Consider the following 16,687-nt stretch of genomic DNA (forward strand, 5'->3'; position numbering starts at 1 on the left):
GAAAGAGGAGGCTGAAGACACGTTTCCTCATCCGTGCCCTAGCTCAGAGTGATAGACACAAGGTTTACCCAGAGCATTCCAAATCCTAACCCTTGGTTTTTAGCCCTTCCTTTTCATTAAATTATTCAAAAAGCAGGAAAGACAGATTAATTCAACCTTGTGGTATATAATCACAAGAAACATAACTTTTATTCATAAAATGTTCATGGGACAAAAGAATTTGAATTTTCTTGCTAGAAGAAATATACTATTGGGTTGTCAGAAAAATCATGGCGCATTTTTTGCAAAGAAAAACAGAAAAAATACATCATAACTTTTCCCAATTTTTTAAAAGATTTATTTAATTTTACATATTCATTCACTTTTAATTTGACAGAGAGAGACACACAAAGAGAGAGAGAGGGAAGTGAGAAAGCAAGCCACCATGTCCAGGACTCGAACCATGGTCAGCCAGGTAGAAGTGTCTAGCACCTTATCCACCACTCACCTGCTCATCCCTGACCCAATGTTTTATATAATATTTTAAAAGATAAATTCTACTTATTAGGATTCTAGTTGTAAAAATCTACAGATGAGGGGCGAGCAGGTGGCATGGTGGTTAAGGTGCTGAACTCCAACATGGCCAACCAAGGTCTGAGCCCCAGGCCCAGAAGCATACCAGACACATGTGCATGTGGGCCCAAAATGCCTAGAGAAGGGACAGCAGTATGGTCACACCCCTGCATGTGGTTTCTCAGTCTCCTGCTCTGTGTCTCTGTCTCTCTTTGGCATATGCACACATTCTGTGGCAAAAAAAAACTAAAAAAAACTTATTTTTTTTAAAAAGATAAAAATAAAATCAGGACCAGCAGTTATCGTAATGGCTATGTCGCTGGACTCCCATTGTAGTTGACCGTGGTTCGCGTCCCGGACCGGGTGGCTTAAAACTCATGCCGGGCGCGTGTGCATGCATGCCCAAGATCCCGAGAGGAGAACAGAGGAGAAGGGATTGTGGTGTGTCCATCTCCCTTGGGGGGTGATCTCTCACTTTCTGTCTCTCTATCTGGGGAATGCAGGTGCCCTATAGCAAAAACCTCTCAAAAAAAAAAAAAAAAAGAACCAAAATGGCAACTGTGGAAATACAAGATCTGGGCCAGCCCAAAAGCAAAACAGGTAAGCACCAAGGACAACTAGATCCCACAACTGACCAGGGACTGAGTTCATGCTCTGGTGGCTCAAAGAACACAGCAGATGCAGAAGCCCGGGATCCTGACCAAAGTACAAGTACAAGAACTATAGCATGACTAGGCTCCACTGGGGGGGCTCTCTTCTTCTCTTCACTTTCTCCTTCTCCCATACTCTCTCCTGTGTGCACATGTGCCCAGGCCTCTGCCACAGATCTATGTGTGCATATACACATGTATATATCTTTATTTTACACACACTCATATATATATATATATATATTTAACTTTAAAAAAAAAAAAAAAGAAGATCTATTTTATTTATTTATTTTTTTAAATTTGCTATAGTCACTGCTGGGGGGTGGTGAGAAAGCAAGCAGCTAGGTCCACAACTCAAACCATGGTCAACCATGCGGGAGTCCAGTGCCCCAACCAGTCCGCACCATCTGCTGGCCCCTATATAACTTATTTGTTAAGAATTATTTTCTTTATTATTTTCTTTTAATTTGACCAGAGAAAGAGAGAGGGAAAACAAGAGAACAAGTCGCCAGGTCCGGGACTCAAACCATGGTCAACCATGTGAGAGTCCAGGCCCCAACCACCATCCTACCTGCTGGCCCCAGCCCCTACATAACTTCTAAACTAGTAATTTTTGTGTCTAATTCCTAAAGAAATCAAAGATGAAAACAGACTCATCGGTCCAATTTTTATTATATGCCATAAGCAGTATCAAATATAGGAAATATGCTCAGCAAACTCACCATCTGTACAACAGACTCCCTTAATCGTGTCTCTTCTTCAGTCATGAGAGTCAGTTCTTTGCACACCATGGCAGCCAGCCCCACATCTAAGCATTCTGGGTCTGCCGCCATCTTGAAAATGAGTTCCTCATGTGAAAAGACACAATGACGCCTTAGCCGTCGGTAATGACTTACACACTGACGTCCAATGGGTAGCTAAAAACAAGAGATTTCCAAATTAAATTACTTGCTTATAACACACCAGAACAGAACCACTATTTACCTTCCAGGCCTTCCTTTTTATTATAAAAAATAATAATAACAAAATCCATTTGACTGAAAGAGGCAGCTATAAATATTAACCCTTTATATCCCAACCAGAATGTCAAAGGCCTTCTCATAGGGAATTCCCGTAATCTAATCTAAGATGCTAAATTCTTGCCCTACATTGCTGACAACTCATCATAGACATCAAAAAGAAGTTCCTTGACACATAAATGAGGCAAACGACTGCAAACCATTCTGGTATGAGGCTACGTGCCTAGAGAGACAATTATAATAAAGTAAATAAAATGTTTACAAGTTCAGGCTATAGGGACCTAGGTGGAAGTATTCAGCATTCGAATTTCCACTCAAGAGAAAGAATAGTCGTTACTTAAAAAAATAACTAAATAAAAATAAAAAAAGAGGGAAACAATACTAAATGACCAATCTACAGTAGCTGACTTTTTCTTTTTCTTTTTTTTTTTTTTCATAAAAACCAAAGCAAAAGCTGATTTTAACACCTAAAAATCCCTTTAAAAATCACCACATGGCCTAGTGATTAAAGGAGTCAGACACCACATGGCTGACAACATTATTGAATTCTGTTCTGGCAGACTGAAAAACCTGCTGGGCAAGCGTACATATGTGCCCCAATTCCTGACAGGATGGAGAAAAGGAGGAGAGAGGACTGCAGCATGACCACAGCACACTGAAGGGTGCTTTCTTCCTCCTCTTCTCCCTCTTCCTCTATCTCTCTGGCAAGTACATGCATCCTCTGGCAAATTTAAAAAAAAAAAAAAAAAATTAGACTGTTTCCAAAGCGTAATAAGAAAAAAACATATTGGGACCAGCAGTTGGCGTAATGGCTATATCACTGGACTCCCATACTCCCATGTAGTGAACCAGGGTTCGAGTCCCAGATCCAGTGGCTTAAACTCATGCCGGGCACATGTGCGTACGTGCCCAAGATCCCAAGAGGAGAATAGAAGGGATTGAGGCGTGATCATCCCCACTGGGGGGTGATTTCTCGCTTTCTGACTCTGTCTCTCTCTGTCTTTCTGGCAAGCACACGTGCCCTATAGCAAAAACCTCTCAAAAAAAGAAAGAAAGAAAGAAAGAAATGTATTTATTTTATTTAGAGAGATTTTTGCTAAAGGGCACAAGCACTTGCCAGAGAGAAACAAAGAAACAGAAAGCAAGAAATCACCCCCAAGAGCGGATGGCCTTGCCACAATTCCTTCTCCTCCATTCTCCTCTTGGGATTTTGGCACACATATATGCACCTGGCATGAGTTTCAAGCCTCTAGATCCAGAACTCGAACCACGGTCAGCCACATGGGAGTCCAGCTATGTAACCACTATGCCATTTGCTGGTTCCAATAAGGAAGAAATTTAAAATTACTGGGTCAATAAGACTGTTCATTATATCATTCTACCCATAAGCCAACAAAACAAAAATAATCTCTATATGGTTAGTCATAAAATAGAATAAATTAAGGTACCCAGAAAAAAACATAAGACTCAACATTATTAAGGAATTTCACAAAAACATTACTGGGCAGAAAAACAGCATGATTGAAAGAAGAATGGGGAAAAGAAACAGCATGACTGAAAAAGAATAGGTATATATTACAAATATGCAGTCTCTTTCCAATCAATGTGACATAAACATAACTAGTGACTTCTTGGTATCTGCTTCATACAAAAGAGAAAGAGCAATCACTGGCATTATCATTCATATGGGAGTACAGCACACCGAGATGTCAGTATTACTGTTCCTCTTTAAAATGAGGGGTAAAGAAGGAATATATTAGGCCAGCCCATGGCCTAGTAGTTAAAAGGAGCTGGATTCCACAAGGCTGAACCATGGTTCAAGACCTAGTCCCAGTCCAGACCCAGTGGGAAACACACCAGCACATGTACACGCATGTTCCCAACTCCAAAAGGACGGAGAGATGGAGAAGGACCTGCAAGCGTGTCCCTGTCCCACTGGAGGTGCTTTCTCTTCTCCTCCCTTCCTTCCCTCTCTGGTGAGTGCCCAAGACCTCTGGCAAATTATTTTTACCAAAAAAAAGTAATATAAAAAACACAAATGGTAAGAAGAAAATGAAGTCAATTTTCAGTAGGAAAATTATGGCTTTTTTTTTTTTTTCATGATAGAGAAAGAGAACAAGAAGCACCCTCAACAGGATCTTGTCATGCTGCAATCTCCTTTCCCCAGTCTTCCAGCTCGCTGGGATACTGGGTACCTGCCATGTCTTCAGACCAGCCAAGGAACCCAAACCTGTGGTTGCCATGTAAGTTCCAGCCTTACAGGGCACTTCTACCACTACTGCGCCATGGTGGCTGAGGTCAATGAAGACGTATTTTAAAATAAAGAATCCCAAAGCTAGATATTGGAAAAATGTGGTAGAATTAATGCCTGATCATCTCCATAAGAACCAAAAGTACTTGGGGGAAGCAAAGACTAGAAGAAGCATACTTCCTCAGAAAAGGATTCAGAAAATATCAACTGCCCATCTAAACTTCAAATGCAATGGGGAAATGAATGAACTACACATAAAGTCTTCTAAGTAAAGACGTGATGGGAAGTCTACTTTACTTTCCAACTATAGTCACTGCAGTCTCCACTAAAATATGCATGAACCCTATCTGAGCCTAGCTAAACTGTTACGGCAACTAAGCTGCATTTTATAGAGGGGTTAGTAGACGTACAACAGCCACTTGTTATAGAACAGACCCAATCAGCAGTACAGAAGTTCACAGCTTCAGCAAAGTTGTAGCCCTGGTTAAATCCCGAGTGATAGGCACGAGGAAAGGTCACGACAAACTCGCCAGCACACTGATTGGTCCTGTACACCTAAGTGCAAATTGGGAACAGAGATGCAAAAAAATAAAAAAACAAAACAAAAAGGAGATTTTATCAGTCATAATTTCAGAAATATCTTCTAAAATTGAAAACAATAAAGACTCATTTATACATATCAGAAAACATTATCAGGGTTAAAAAGTAACCAAAATTCTACCTTCCAGAATTCTAGTGAATGAACACACCCTATAGCAAAAACTTCTAAAAAAAAAAAAAAAAATTTCCGGGATCAGCAGTTGGCGTAATGGCTATGTCGCTGGATTCCCACATAGCAACTGCGGTTCGAGTCCCAGACCTGGTAGCATAAACTCACACTGGGCACATGTGTATGCGTGCCCAAGATCCCGAGAGGAGAATGGAGAAGAAGGGATTGCGGCGTGACCATCCCCCCTGGGGGGTGATTTCTCACTTTCTGTCTCTCTGTAATCCGGAAAGGGCCAGTGCCCTCACACAAAAACCCCCCCCCCCCAAAAAAAAAAAAAAAAAACTCTGTGTTGTAAATAGTAGTAAAGAATGAAATGCTCTGGGCCAGCTGGTGGCATGGTGGTTATGGTGCTAGACTCCCACATGGCCAATTTCAACTTGAATCCTGGACCTGGTGACTTGCTTTCTCACTTTCCCTCTTGGGTGTGCTCGCACTCTCTCTCACGCTCTCTCTCTGGTAAGCACATGTGCTCTATAGTAAATTTTAAAAGTAATACTAATAATGGAACCAACAGTTAGAGTAATGGCTATGTCACTGAACTCCCATATAGTCGACCACAGTTCGAGTCCCGGACCCGGTGGATTAAAACTCACGCCGGGCGCATGTGCGTGCGTGCCCAAGATCCCAAGAGGAGAATGGAGAAGGGACTGCAGCATGGCCATCCCCCTGGGGGGTAATTTCTCACTTTCTGCCTCTCTGTCTCTCTCTTTCTGATGAGTGCACACACCCTATAGCAAAAACCTCTCCAAAACAACAACAAAAAAAGTAATACTAATTATAGTAAATAAAGTTAACTAATTCTTAAAAAAAAATAAATGAAATGCCCTACTACCTTTGGATAATTTGGGGGAAACTAAATTGATTAGCTCCAATGTCCTGAGAGAAACCCCCGAAATCAGTCTACCTGAATCTCGGTTCATTTCACATTACACATATTTTGGAAAGTCCCAGTTCAGGCCAGCAGGTGGTGCAGAGGCTGGGACAGCTGGATCCCACACAGCTGACTACAGTCTGTGTCTTGGACACGGTAGCTTGAAAAATACGACAGACCCCTGTGCATACATGCCCAGAATCCCAAGAAGATAATGGAAAAGGGATTGTAGTGGGGCTACCTCCCCTGGGGGAGTAACTTCTCACTTTTCCCATCTCTCTATCACTCTCAAATGAGCACATGTGCTCTAGAGCAAACAAACAAACCAAAAAAAAGTAGGAGGAAGGGAAAAAATCCTTAGATTCTATCATAAATTTGTTTTTTAAAGAAGGTCATAAGGGCCCAGCAGGTGGTGTGGTAGTTAAGGCAACGGATCCAACATGGCCAGCTGTGGGGTTCAGGTCCTGGACCCAGCTGCTTGAAAGTCATGCTGGGCCGGTCTCATGTGTATGCTTGCCCAAATTCCTGAGAAGAGAATGGAGAAGGGATTACAGCATGGCCACCCCCCCTAGGGAGTGACTACTCACTCACTCTCTCCCTCTCTCTCTCTCTCTAGCAAGCACACGTGCCCTTTAGCAAAAATTTAAAAAAATAAAACAAAATAGGCACCAGCAGATGACATAATGGTTACGTTGTTGGACTCTCACATAGTCGAACACGGTTCGAGTCTCAGACCCAGTAGCTTAAAAACCTCACACCGGAGCCAGTAGGTGGCATGGTGGTTAAGAGCAGTGGATTCCTACATGGCAGGCTGCGATTCAAGTCCTGGACCTGGGACCTGCTTTCTCGTTTTCCTTCTTTCTGTATGCCTCTAGGCAAATTAGAAAATAACAACAACAACAATGGAATTAAATAACTAAATAATTCTTTTTAAAAATTTTAAAAACTCACACTGGGAGTGTGTGTATGCGTGCCCAAAATCCAGAAAGATGACTGGAGGAGAAGGGGTTGTGGTGTGGCCACCCCCACGGGAGGTCATTTTCTCGCTTTCTGTCTTTCTCTCTGTCTCTCTGGTGAGTACACATGCCCTACAGCAAAACTCTCTCAAAAAAAAAAAAAAAGAAAAGAAAAGAAAGGTAATACTATGGATATTAACCTACTTTCTAATTTAAGGTTATAATGGGTATTTGGTTACCCTCCCCATTACCAAGCTTACTAAATTTATACTTTTATCATGTGTCAACAGATAAGTTTAAAAGCATTTCAAAGTTAAGTTAATGTAAAAAAGGTATTCATAGTATATTTTTACTTATCTCATATATTATAAGCTGTGAAATATTTACATGAAAAAAATAAGGATAAGAATTTATAAGAGCTACCACTTAAAATACCTACCTACATTTTAGTTAAGTTAGATCATAATTAACATGAGATTTTTGTTCAAACCAGGAGGCAATGATTTACTGAAAACAAAAGGCTATTTTACTAAATAAATAGCTTATACAGACAGTATAATTCACATTTTAAAGCAACTCTTCCTAATTAGATAACAGTTGTTCCCTTCAGAGAATAAATTTTCATTTCACTTCCAGTTAGTTACGAAAGCTTACACTATAATTCTATCTACTCAAAACCTAAAATAACTAAGTTCAAAGCAGCGAAGGGAGACAAACACTCACAGGCACGCCGTGCTCCATCAGCACGTTGGGGTTCATGATGGTGACTAACTGGTGCAGGAGGTCAGGCTGCGACTCAAACAGCTCAGGAGCCAGCTCCCGCATCACCTCCTCCAGCTGCTCTGCAGCATGAGAGGGCACACCGTACCACGTCTTTGGCTCCCCCCTGGGAAAGAAAGAACTGCTCAGCTAGGTAGGATGTGGGACAGAGGAGGCCACGGATTCTGGTCCAAACCTGCTCAAGTATAATCAAACTGGACTTATACCATGGTCACGGATGATATTACCCTGAATCCTAGAAACCACCTCATGAACTTGTGCTGTTGTTCAGGTGGTAAGGTAAGAAAGGTACATATATACTTATCTCTACTATTAAAAAGGCAACCCCAAACTCACAAACTCTTTAACTGATAACAGGATCATCGAACGGGAAGAAGAGTCTATGAAAAGTAAGCACTGGCTAGTCCTGTAGCCAAGCAGTTAAAGCACTACATTCCACATGGCTGACTGCACTTTGAATCCTGGTCTAGATGACTTGAAAAAATGCTGGGTATTGTAGGTGCATGCTCCAAATCCTGAGAGGACAGAGAAATGGAGGAATAGGGATTGCAGTATGACTGAATCTCACTGGGAGTTGCTTTCTCCCTCTCTCTCTGGCAAGCACATAGGCCCTCTGGCAATAAAAAAAAAAAAATACAAAAGGAAGAAAAATGTTTTAAAAATAGAATTATTCTTTTTAAATAGTGGGGGGGGGGAACTAATCAAGCATTGGTCCAAAGAATACTGACATACTAGCTTTTTTGCTTTGGAGAGATTTTTGTTATAGGGTGTGTGTGCTTGCTGGAAAGACAGAGGCAGAGAAAGTGAAAAATCCTCCCTTAGGGGAGGATGGCCATGCTGTATGTAATACCTTCTCCTCCATTCTCCGCTCAGAATTTTGAGCACATACTCACACATGCCCAGTGTGATTTTCAAGTTACTGGGTCTGGGACTAGAACTATGGGGTGCATGCTCCAAATCCTGAGAGGACAGAGAAATGGAGGAATAGGGATTGCAGTATGACTGAATCTCACTGGGAGTTGCTTTCTCCCTCTCTCTCTGGCAAGCACATAGGCCCTCTGGCAATAAAAAAAAAAAATACAAAAGGAAGAAAAATGTTTTAAAAATAGAATTATTCTTTTTAAATAGTGGGGGGGGGGAACTAATCAAGCATTGGTCCAAAGAATACTGACATACTAGCTTTTTTGCTTTGGAGAGATTTTTGTTATAGGGTGTGTGTGCTTGCTGGAAAGACAGAGGCAGAGAAAGTGAAAAATCCTCCCTTAGGGGAGGATGGCCATGCTGTATGTAATACCTTCTCCTCCATTCTCCGCTCAGAATTTTGAGCACATACTCACACATGCCCAGTGTGATTTTCAAGTTACTGGGTCTGGGACTAGAACTATGGTTGGCTATGTGAGAGTCCAGCACCTTAACCCTATACAACCTGCTGGCCCCCTGACACAGTACCTTTACTCACAGGTCCATCAGACATTCTAATTAGTCGTACAGGGATCGAAGTCAAAGGCAAAGTCCTCTAGAATACCTATAAGAAACTTGGCTGAGTTCCACTTTACTACGTGAGGAAATAATCTAAGGCTAAAACGACTGAGCCTTGAAAACAGGTTTGTCTACAACCCTCAAGGACAAAGGACATGGCGCCATTACCCACCATACTTAGGACGCGAATTCACTCAGAATACTAAGTTGCATTCCTAGGAAATGTATATAATTAGGCTATTTATAGAATATATGTATTTTTCTCTCACTCTTTTTAACTTTTTAAATTGCCAGAGGGTGCATGCACTTGCCAGAGACAGCCGGGGGAGGGGGAATACTCCCCAATGGGGCAAGGTCATGCTGCAGTCCCTACTCTTCCATTTCCCCATCCTGTCAGGGTTTTGGACACACATCCGCATGCACCCAGTGGGTTCTACAAGCTGCCAGGGACAAGATTCAAACCATGTGATTGGTCATGTGTGATCTGGATCCCTTAACCACTAGACCACCGAGTCAGCCCAAGACTAGCTGTATTTCTTAATCCTCACACAATTCACAAAACCATAGAACAGTGGTATCCCCAACAGAACATAGTCCAACAATTCTCTGTGCTGGTCAAGACAGGGGCCTCTAATCACATAACTGTAAAGCACTTAAAATATAGCTAGTGCAAATGAGGAAATAAATTTCAATTTTATTTAGTCTTATCCAAGTTAAATTGCCACATGTGGCTAGTAGCTACCATATTACCAGAACAGAAATGACACACAGCAAGAAAATCACTTAAGTTTTCCAATGCATAGTATGATCTGATCATACCTTCGAAATGGAGAGAAAAATCACACCTAGTTAACACACAAGACTGAGCAAGGGCCTTGCAAATTCATCAGAGGAGGGGGTAAGTGGGCTGTTCTCCTGTCTGAGTAACCCAGTACTGTGCCATGAACAGAATCCAGTAATAAACAGGGACAGATGCACGTGAGAAAAAGAAGGCAGCAGTAAGTTGGGAACCAGCAGTTAGCGTAATGGCTATGTCGCTGGACTCCCATGTAGTCGACCGCGGTTCGCGTCCCAGACCCGGTGGCTTAAAACTCACGCTGGGTGCGTGTGCATGCATGCCCAAGATCCCGAGAGGAGAATGAAGAAGGGACTGCGGTGTGACCATCCCCCCTGGGGGTGATTTCTTGCTTTCTGTCTCTATGTCTCTCTCTGGCGAGCGCACGCGCCCTATAGCGAAAACCTCTAAAAAAATAAAAAAAATTTAAAAAAAGACAATCTATGTTGGAGGCTTCACTGCAGCTTACGTCACATAATCACATTAATTTAGAAGATAAAATCCAGGATTTAAAGAAGAAAGTTTGAAAATGAAAATTTCAAGTTAAAAGTTACAGTCCAAAAGCAACCAAATAAAATTCAAGAGCTTCAGAAGAACCAGGCTGAGGATGGAAAGGAACAATTAAAGAAACTTACTGAGCTAAAACAATCTCTGGAATAGAATTTGGATCAAGAAATAAAGAAAAATGGTGAATTAGAGAAAGAGATAACTGGACGTAAGAAACTCTTGGAAATGACAAGAAAGAAATGAAATGAATATGAAAATGGAGAAATTAGTTTCCAAGGAGATTTAAAACCCCGTCAATCTGAAATGGATATTCAAGTTAATATGCAAAAGCATAAGGCACAAGAAGTAGCTCAGGAAAACTCAGAGCAGTTAAAAGCGAATAATTATGCTTCAGATGGAACTCAGAATGAGAGAACTAGAATCTGGACTCCTTAAAATAAGAGCTTCTCAAGAAGATTCTAATAGAACAGAATTAGAAAAATATAAGCAACTCTGTCTAGAAAAATCACAAGCTAGAAAATCATTATCCGAGAAACTGGCAAAGACTGATGAGAAGTTAGCAGCCGTCAGGGCCAGACGTCTTGTGGAGAAACAGCGGAACAGACCTTTACTCAGCAGTCTTACTACGAGACCAGCCTAGAATCACCTCCTCTTGGAAAGCCTGATAATAGTTTAGTGTACAGCAGAAATCGCATTTCAAGGGAAACTTCAGTGCCTCCTCGCTCAATTTCCAGACCTCCGAATAACAGCATGGAGAACGACGTGTCCCAGACACAACTGGGATTGTTAAGAAATGTAAGTGGAGAACCACGTGGGGTTGCTACTGAATTTGCATCTTTACCCTAGAGCTTCTCCTCAAAGATCTGATGAGTGAAAGTGAACTTAAGATTTACTTTCGAGGGACCAGCAGGTGGCGTGGTCTTTAAGGCGCTGGACACTCCCACATGGCTGACCAGGGTTCAAGTCCTAAATCTGGTGGCTTGCTTTCTCACTTTCTCTCTCTCTCTCACTCTCACCCTCTGTCTCTCTTTGGTCAAATTAAAAATAAATAAATAAATAAATAAATAAATAAAAATAAATGAATGAATGAATGAATAAAATAAATAATTATTTTTAAAAAAATGTTTTACTTTCCAGAGCATCATAAGAATATGGACAGATACCAAAGAAAAATTACATGATATGAAAGATAAAATTTTATTGACTAGATTATTTAAATAACCTTTTTCATTGTTTTCCATTAAACGTGTGACATATAAAAAAAGAAAAGACTGGGCAAGGAACTGGTCAAGTAAATAAAAACTGTGGGTTAGATAAAAGAAATTAAGCAAAAGAATTCAGCAAAAGAATTTAATGATGGTACATATAACTTACATATTTTTAGGGAAAATATAACTAATTTTTTCCTGTTTTTATTGCCAGAAGGCCCATGAGAGAGAGTTATTAAGAATAAAAAATTATTTGAAAATTTCAAATACCGGGGACAGCAGCTGGCGTGGTGGTAGGGGTGCTGAATTCCCACATGGCCAACCGTGCTTAGGTTCCTGGACCTGGCTGCTTGCTTTCTCACTTTCCCTCTATCTCTCTGTCTCTCTCTGGTGAGTGTGCATGCTCTATAGCAAATTAAAAAACAATAATAAATACAATTAAATAAAGAATTCTTTTTAAAATTGTCAAATAATGAATGTTAGTCAAGACCTTAATTACATAAATTTGAAATATCCTATCTCGAATACCAAAGTAGTAACAACAAAGTAATGTTCATGTAGGCTGAACAAGCACCATTTGGTCTACACTTGAAGGTCTGCTCTGTGAACATACTTCAAAATGAAAGGTGTCCTAAGAGCTCCTCCATCTCCCCAATATAGGGTAGACAATACTTCTAAAGTGAGTTTTCCCTAACGTATCAGCTGCTATTATAACTTTTAACAGGTCTCTACGGAGTAAGCTGTACCAAAGACTGTACCCACCAGTGTAAGTAGTTAATAGAGTAACTCCAGTGATCTTCGATGTGCCAGCAAAAGGAGGAAAAGCACATCCCCACGTAGAGCCACGGCACCTTCATACCAGAGATGTCCACGTTAATGTGTGCAAGAACAGACTGCTCCAGCACCGGCATGTTGTTCAAATTCCACCCCGAGAGTGCGTACTCCTATACAAGAAAGCACACATGAACAAAGGATCAGAAATGACAAGCACACGCCGGAAATTTCTAAGTTTTTCAAAAATGTAAAAACTTTATATTTATAATAATCTAGTCCATAAAAATCTCCACTCTTTGCTCTTTGCTCTCTACTATATGTAACTCAATATCTAATCCTATCTCCTGTCAAGACTGTATTTAGATTTCCCTTTATTTCAGACACCTCTGATTTTTCCCAAAGCACATAGGAAGCGCTTCTTAGTATTCCCCAACCACCAATAAAATAGAGACCTATTTCAATAGGTTGCTCTTCCATTTCTACTTTATCCTCCTAAGTTCACTAAATGTTATTAGTATCTTTATGGAATGGTGCTAGATATTGTGAAGACAAAACACAGTGGGATGGGGCTAGAAGGTGGCATGGTGGTTAAGGGCGCTAGACTCCCCACATGGCTGACCCAGTTCAAGTCCTGGACCTGGCGACTTGCTTTCTCTCTCTCGGTCACTCGCTCTGTTCCTCTCTGCTCAAATTACAGTAAGTAAATAAAGGGGCCAGCAGGTGGCGTGGTGGTTAGGGTCGCTGGACTCCCACATGGTCAACCAAGGTTCAAGTCTGGGACCTGGCGGCTTGCTTTCTCACTTTCTCTCTCTGTCCCTCTGTAGTCAAATTAAAATAAATAAATACATAAATAAATGAAGTTCAATAAAATAATTCTTAAAAAAAAAAAAGTAAATAAAAAATTAAGTTAAATAAATAATTCTTTAAAAAACACAATGATGGGACCATCAGTTGGCTTAATGGCTATATCGCTGGACTCCCATGTAGTTGACCATGGTTTGAGTCCCAGACCCAGTGGCTTAAACTCACACCAGGTGCGTGTGTGTGCATGCCCAAGATCCCAAGAGGAGAATGGAGGAGAAGGGACTGCAGCGTGGCCTTACCCCCTGGAGGGTGATTTCTCGCTTTCTGTCTCTCTGTCTCTGTCTTTCTGGCGAGTGCACATGCCCTATAGCAAAAACCTCTCCCAAAAAAACCAGTGATATGCAAAATCATAAATGTGTAGCAACACCGAAGAAAGATACAACACAGAAAGTCACCACCACTATCACTTACTACACGGACAATTAGAAATGTTAAAATATAAAATAACTTGTTTCACGGATGAATTCAAAAGAGAAAGGAATGACCAATTTCTAGAAAGTGAAAGGAAGCAAAGCCTGAATGAGAGAGTAACGTGCTGCAGCTTCCTTAACTACTGCAGACGCAGGCACTGAAGATTAAATGTCAAACACCCATCCCTGAAGCTAGCAGAACTCTGTAGAGACCTGTGACGCCTTTCACTCTCATGGAGAGCAGTTCTCACAGAGCCCAAGGGTCTGCAACACCGAACTAATTTCAAAATAATTCTAAGATGTTATTTGCCTTTGTCATGTACATTCTTGCTCAAGTGCAACATGAATTCTCATAGGAAATAAGGTAAGTGATGTCACAAGAGTAAATTCATCCACCTTCTATTAGAAGTTCAAACTGAACCTACATGCTAGGTACTGAGACAGTGAGGAAAGTGGGCATTACTATACTTAGTTTAGAAACTGCTATAGCAAAACCAAAGAACATAGAACAAAACAAAAACACAAAAGGAAGAGGGTTTGATAGTCAATGACAAAGCTAGAGAGAATCTGTGAACCACTGTAACTTTTTTGTTGGTGGGGGGGGAGATTTTTGCTATAGGGAATGTGTGCTCACCAGAGAAACAGAGACAGAAAGATAGAAAGCAAGAAATCACCCTCTAGGGGGATGGCCACATTGCAGTCCCTTCTCCTCATTGTTCTCTCAGGATTTGGGGCATGCACACAAACACGCTGGGCGTGAGTTTTAAGCCACTGGGTATGGGACTCAAACCACAGTTGACTATGTGGGAGTCCAGTGACATAATCACTATGACATCTGCTGGTCCCAAACCTGTGAACTATTATAGAAGATAGGTCTGAGAAAACTGTCCATTAAGCAGAGATATGGAGATAGATGGGAACTAAACAAGCATAGTTAAGGTTTCAGACGATTGCTCATAATGCAGGGAGATAGAAACTACAAGAGCATAATCAAGAACCATGGAGTGGGACCAGCTGGTGGCATGGTGGTCAAGACACTAGATTCCTTACATAGATGACCACAGTTCAAGTCCGAACTTGGCAGCTTGCTTTCTCACTTTCTCTTTCTCTCGCTCTCTCGCTCTGCCTCTCCGGTAAGTGTACATGCCCTATGGCAGATTAAAATAATAATAGGGGCCGGCAGATGGTGTGGTGGTTAAGGGTGCTGGACTTCCACATGACTGATCCTGGTTTGAGTCATGGACCTAGCAGCTTCCTTTCTCACTTTCCCTCTCTCTGTCACTGTCTCTCTCTCTCCAGCGAGCACACGTGTGTCCTACAGCAAAAACCTTTAAAAAAAAAAAAAGAACAGGACGAACCTGAGTTGAGCTTCCAAGGATAGATTAGATCTGAATAAACATTCTAGGAGGCAAACCTACAAGAATTTAAAAGGTAAATTACAGAGAGAAGGGATATATTTCTCAGTCTGCGCAGGGGGCACAGTCAAAGAGTCATACTCAGAAATACAGGAAATAAGAATAAAAAGAGGGGACCAATAAATCAAGTGGCGGCTGGGACACTGGACTCCCACATGGCTGACCACAGTTTGAGTCCCAGACCTGGCAGCTTGCTTTTATACTTTGTCTTTCCCCTTCTTTCTCTGGTCAAATTAAACAATATTAAGGGGTTAGCAGGTGGTATGGTGGTTGAAGTGCTGGATTCCCACATGACTGACAAGTTGCGAACCGGGCAGCTTGCTTGCTTTCTCTCTTTCTCTCTGGTCAAATTAAATTATAATAATAAATAAAATGTAATAGAAAAATTAAAAAATAAATAATAAGATAAATCTAAAAAGCAAGGTCATTTTCTATGCAAAGGCTAAATTGGAGGTGAGCAGAAGTCTAGAAATACTATCTGTTAGGACCAGCAGTTAGCGTAATGGCTATGTTGCTGGACTCCCATGTAGTCGACCGTGATTCGCATCCCGGACCCGGTGGCTTAAAACTCACGCTGGGCACATGTGCGTGCGTGCCCAAGATCCCGAGAGGAAAACGGAGGAGAAGGGATTGCAGCATGACCATCCTCCCTGGGAAGTGACTTCTCGCTTTCTGTCTCTGTCTGACGAGTGCACGTACCCTATAGCTAAAACTTCTTCAAAAAAAAAAAAAAGAAAATACTATTCGTACCTCCTCTTCTGGCAGCATCTTTCTCCGGCCATCCTTCACAGGAAATCCACTTCCAAAGTCTTTTGAGGAGATATCTGCTCCATACTCTACAATAACATCTTCTTCGATGCTGCTCACCAGCCGCCAGAATTCCTTTTCTACTAGTTCTGTGGGAACCATCTATATGGGAAAAGCAAAGATGACTGATTATTAATGCACTATAACATAATGCACAAAGGTCAAGCTGAACATAAACCCATGATGAAATGAAAAACATCCTAACTTCCCAGAGCAGAAATGGTTGGGATCCTAGCTTTTTCCATGTGAGCTGGTAACAGCCAAAGACAGCATGAATGTTCAGAGAAAATTACTTAAACTGCCTTTTTCTCAAAGAAGCTGATTCCCAACTGTAAGGATAGAGTATCAAGGAAGAAGAGAGAAATAAAAACAACAAGGCTGAATATTTTTTTTAAAGAATTATTTCGTTTTTTATTTATTCATTCATTTATTTCATTTTTTTATTTTGACCAGAGAGGGACAGAGCAAGAGAGAAGGAGAGAGTGGGAAAGTGAAAGAGCAAGCCTCCAGATCCAGGACTTGAACCGTGGTCGGCCATGT

General features: G+C 41.2%; 1 protein-coding gene across 1 annotated transcript in view; it reads right to left on the reverse strand.

Annotated features, from left to right (window-relative positions):
- The window catches only part of KDM5A (lysine demethylase 5A), a 105,083-nt gene that overhangs the window by 51,035 nt on the left and 37,361 nt on the right, over positions 1-16,687 (reverse strand). The window contains 5 exon segments of the mRNA XM_006163218.3: positions 1,925-2,119; positions 4,908-5,027; positions 7,792-7,954; positions 12,640-12,821; positions 16,091-16,249. Of these exon segments, the coding sequence (XP_006163280.1) occupies positions 1,925-2,119; positions 4,908-5,027; positions 7,792-7,954; positions 12,640-12,821; positions 16,091-16,249 (819 nt within the window).

Source organism: Tupaia chinensis, unplaced genomic scaffold, assembly GCF_000334495.1.
Source record: "Tupaia chinensis unplaced genomic scaffold, TupChi_1.0 Scaffold141530_1, whole genome shotgun sequence".
Classification (NCBI taxonomy): Eukaryota; Metazoa; Chordata; class Mammalia; order Scandentia; family Tupaiidae; genus Tupaia; species Tupaia belangeri.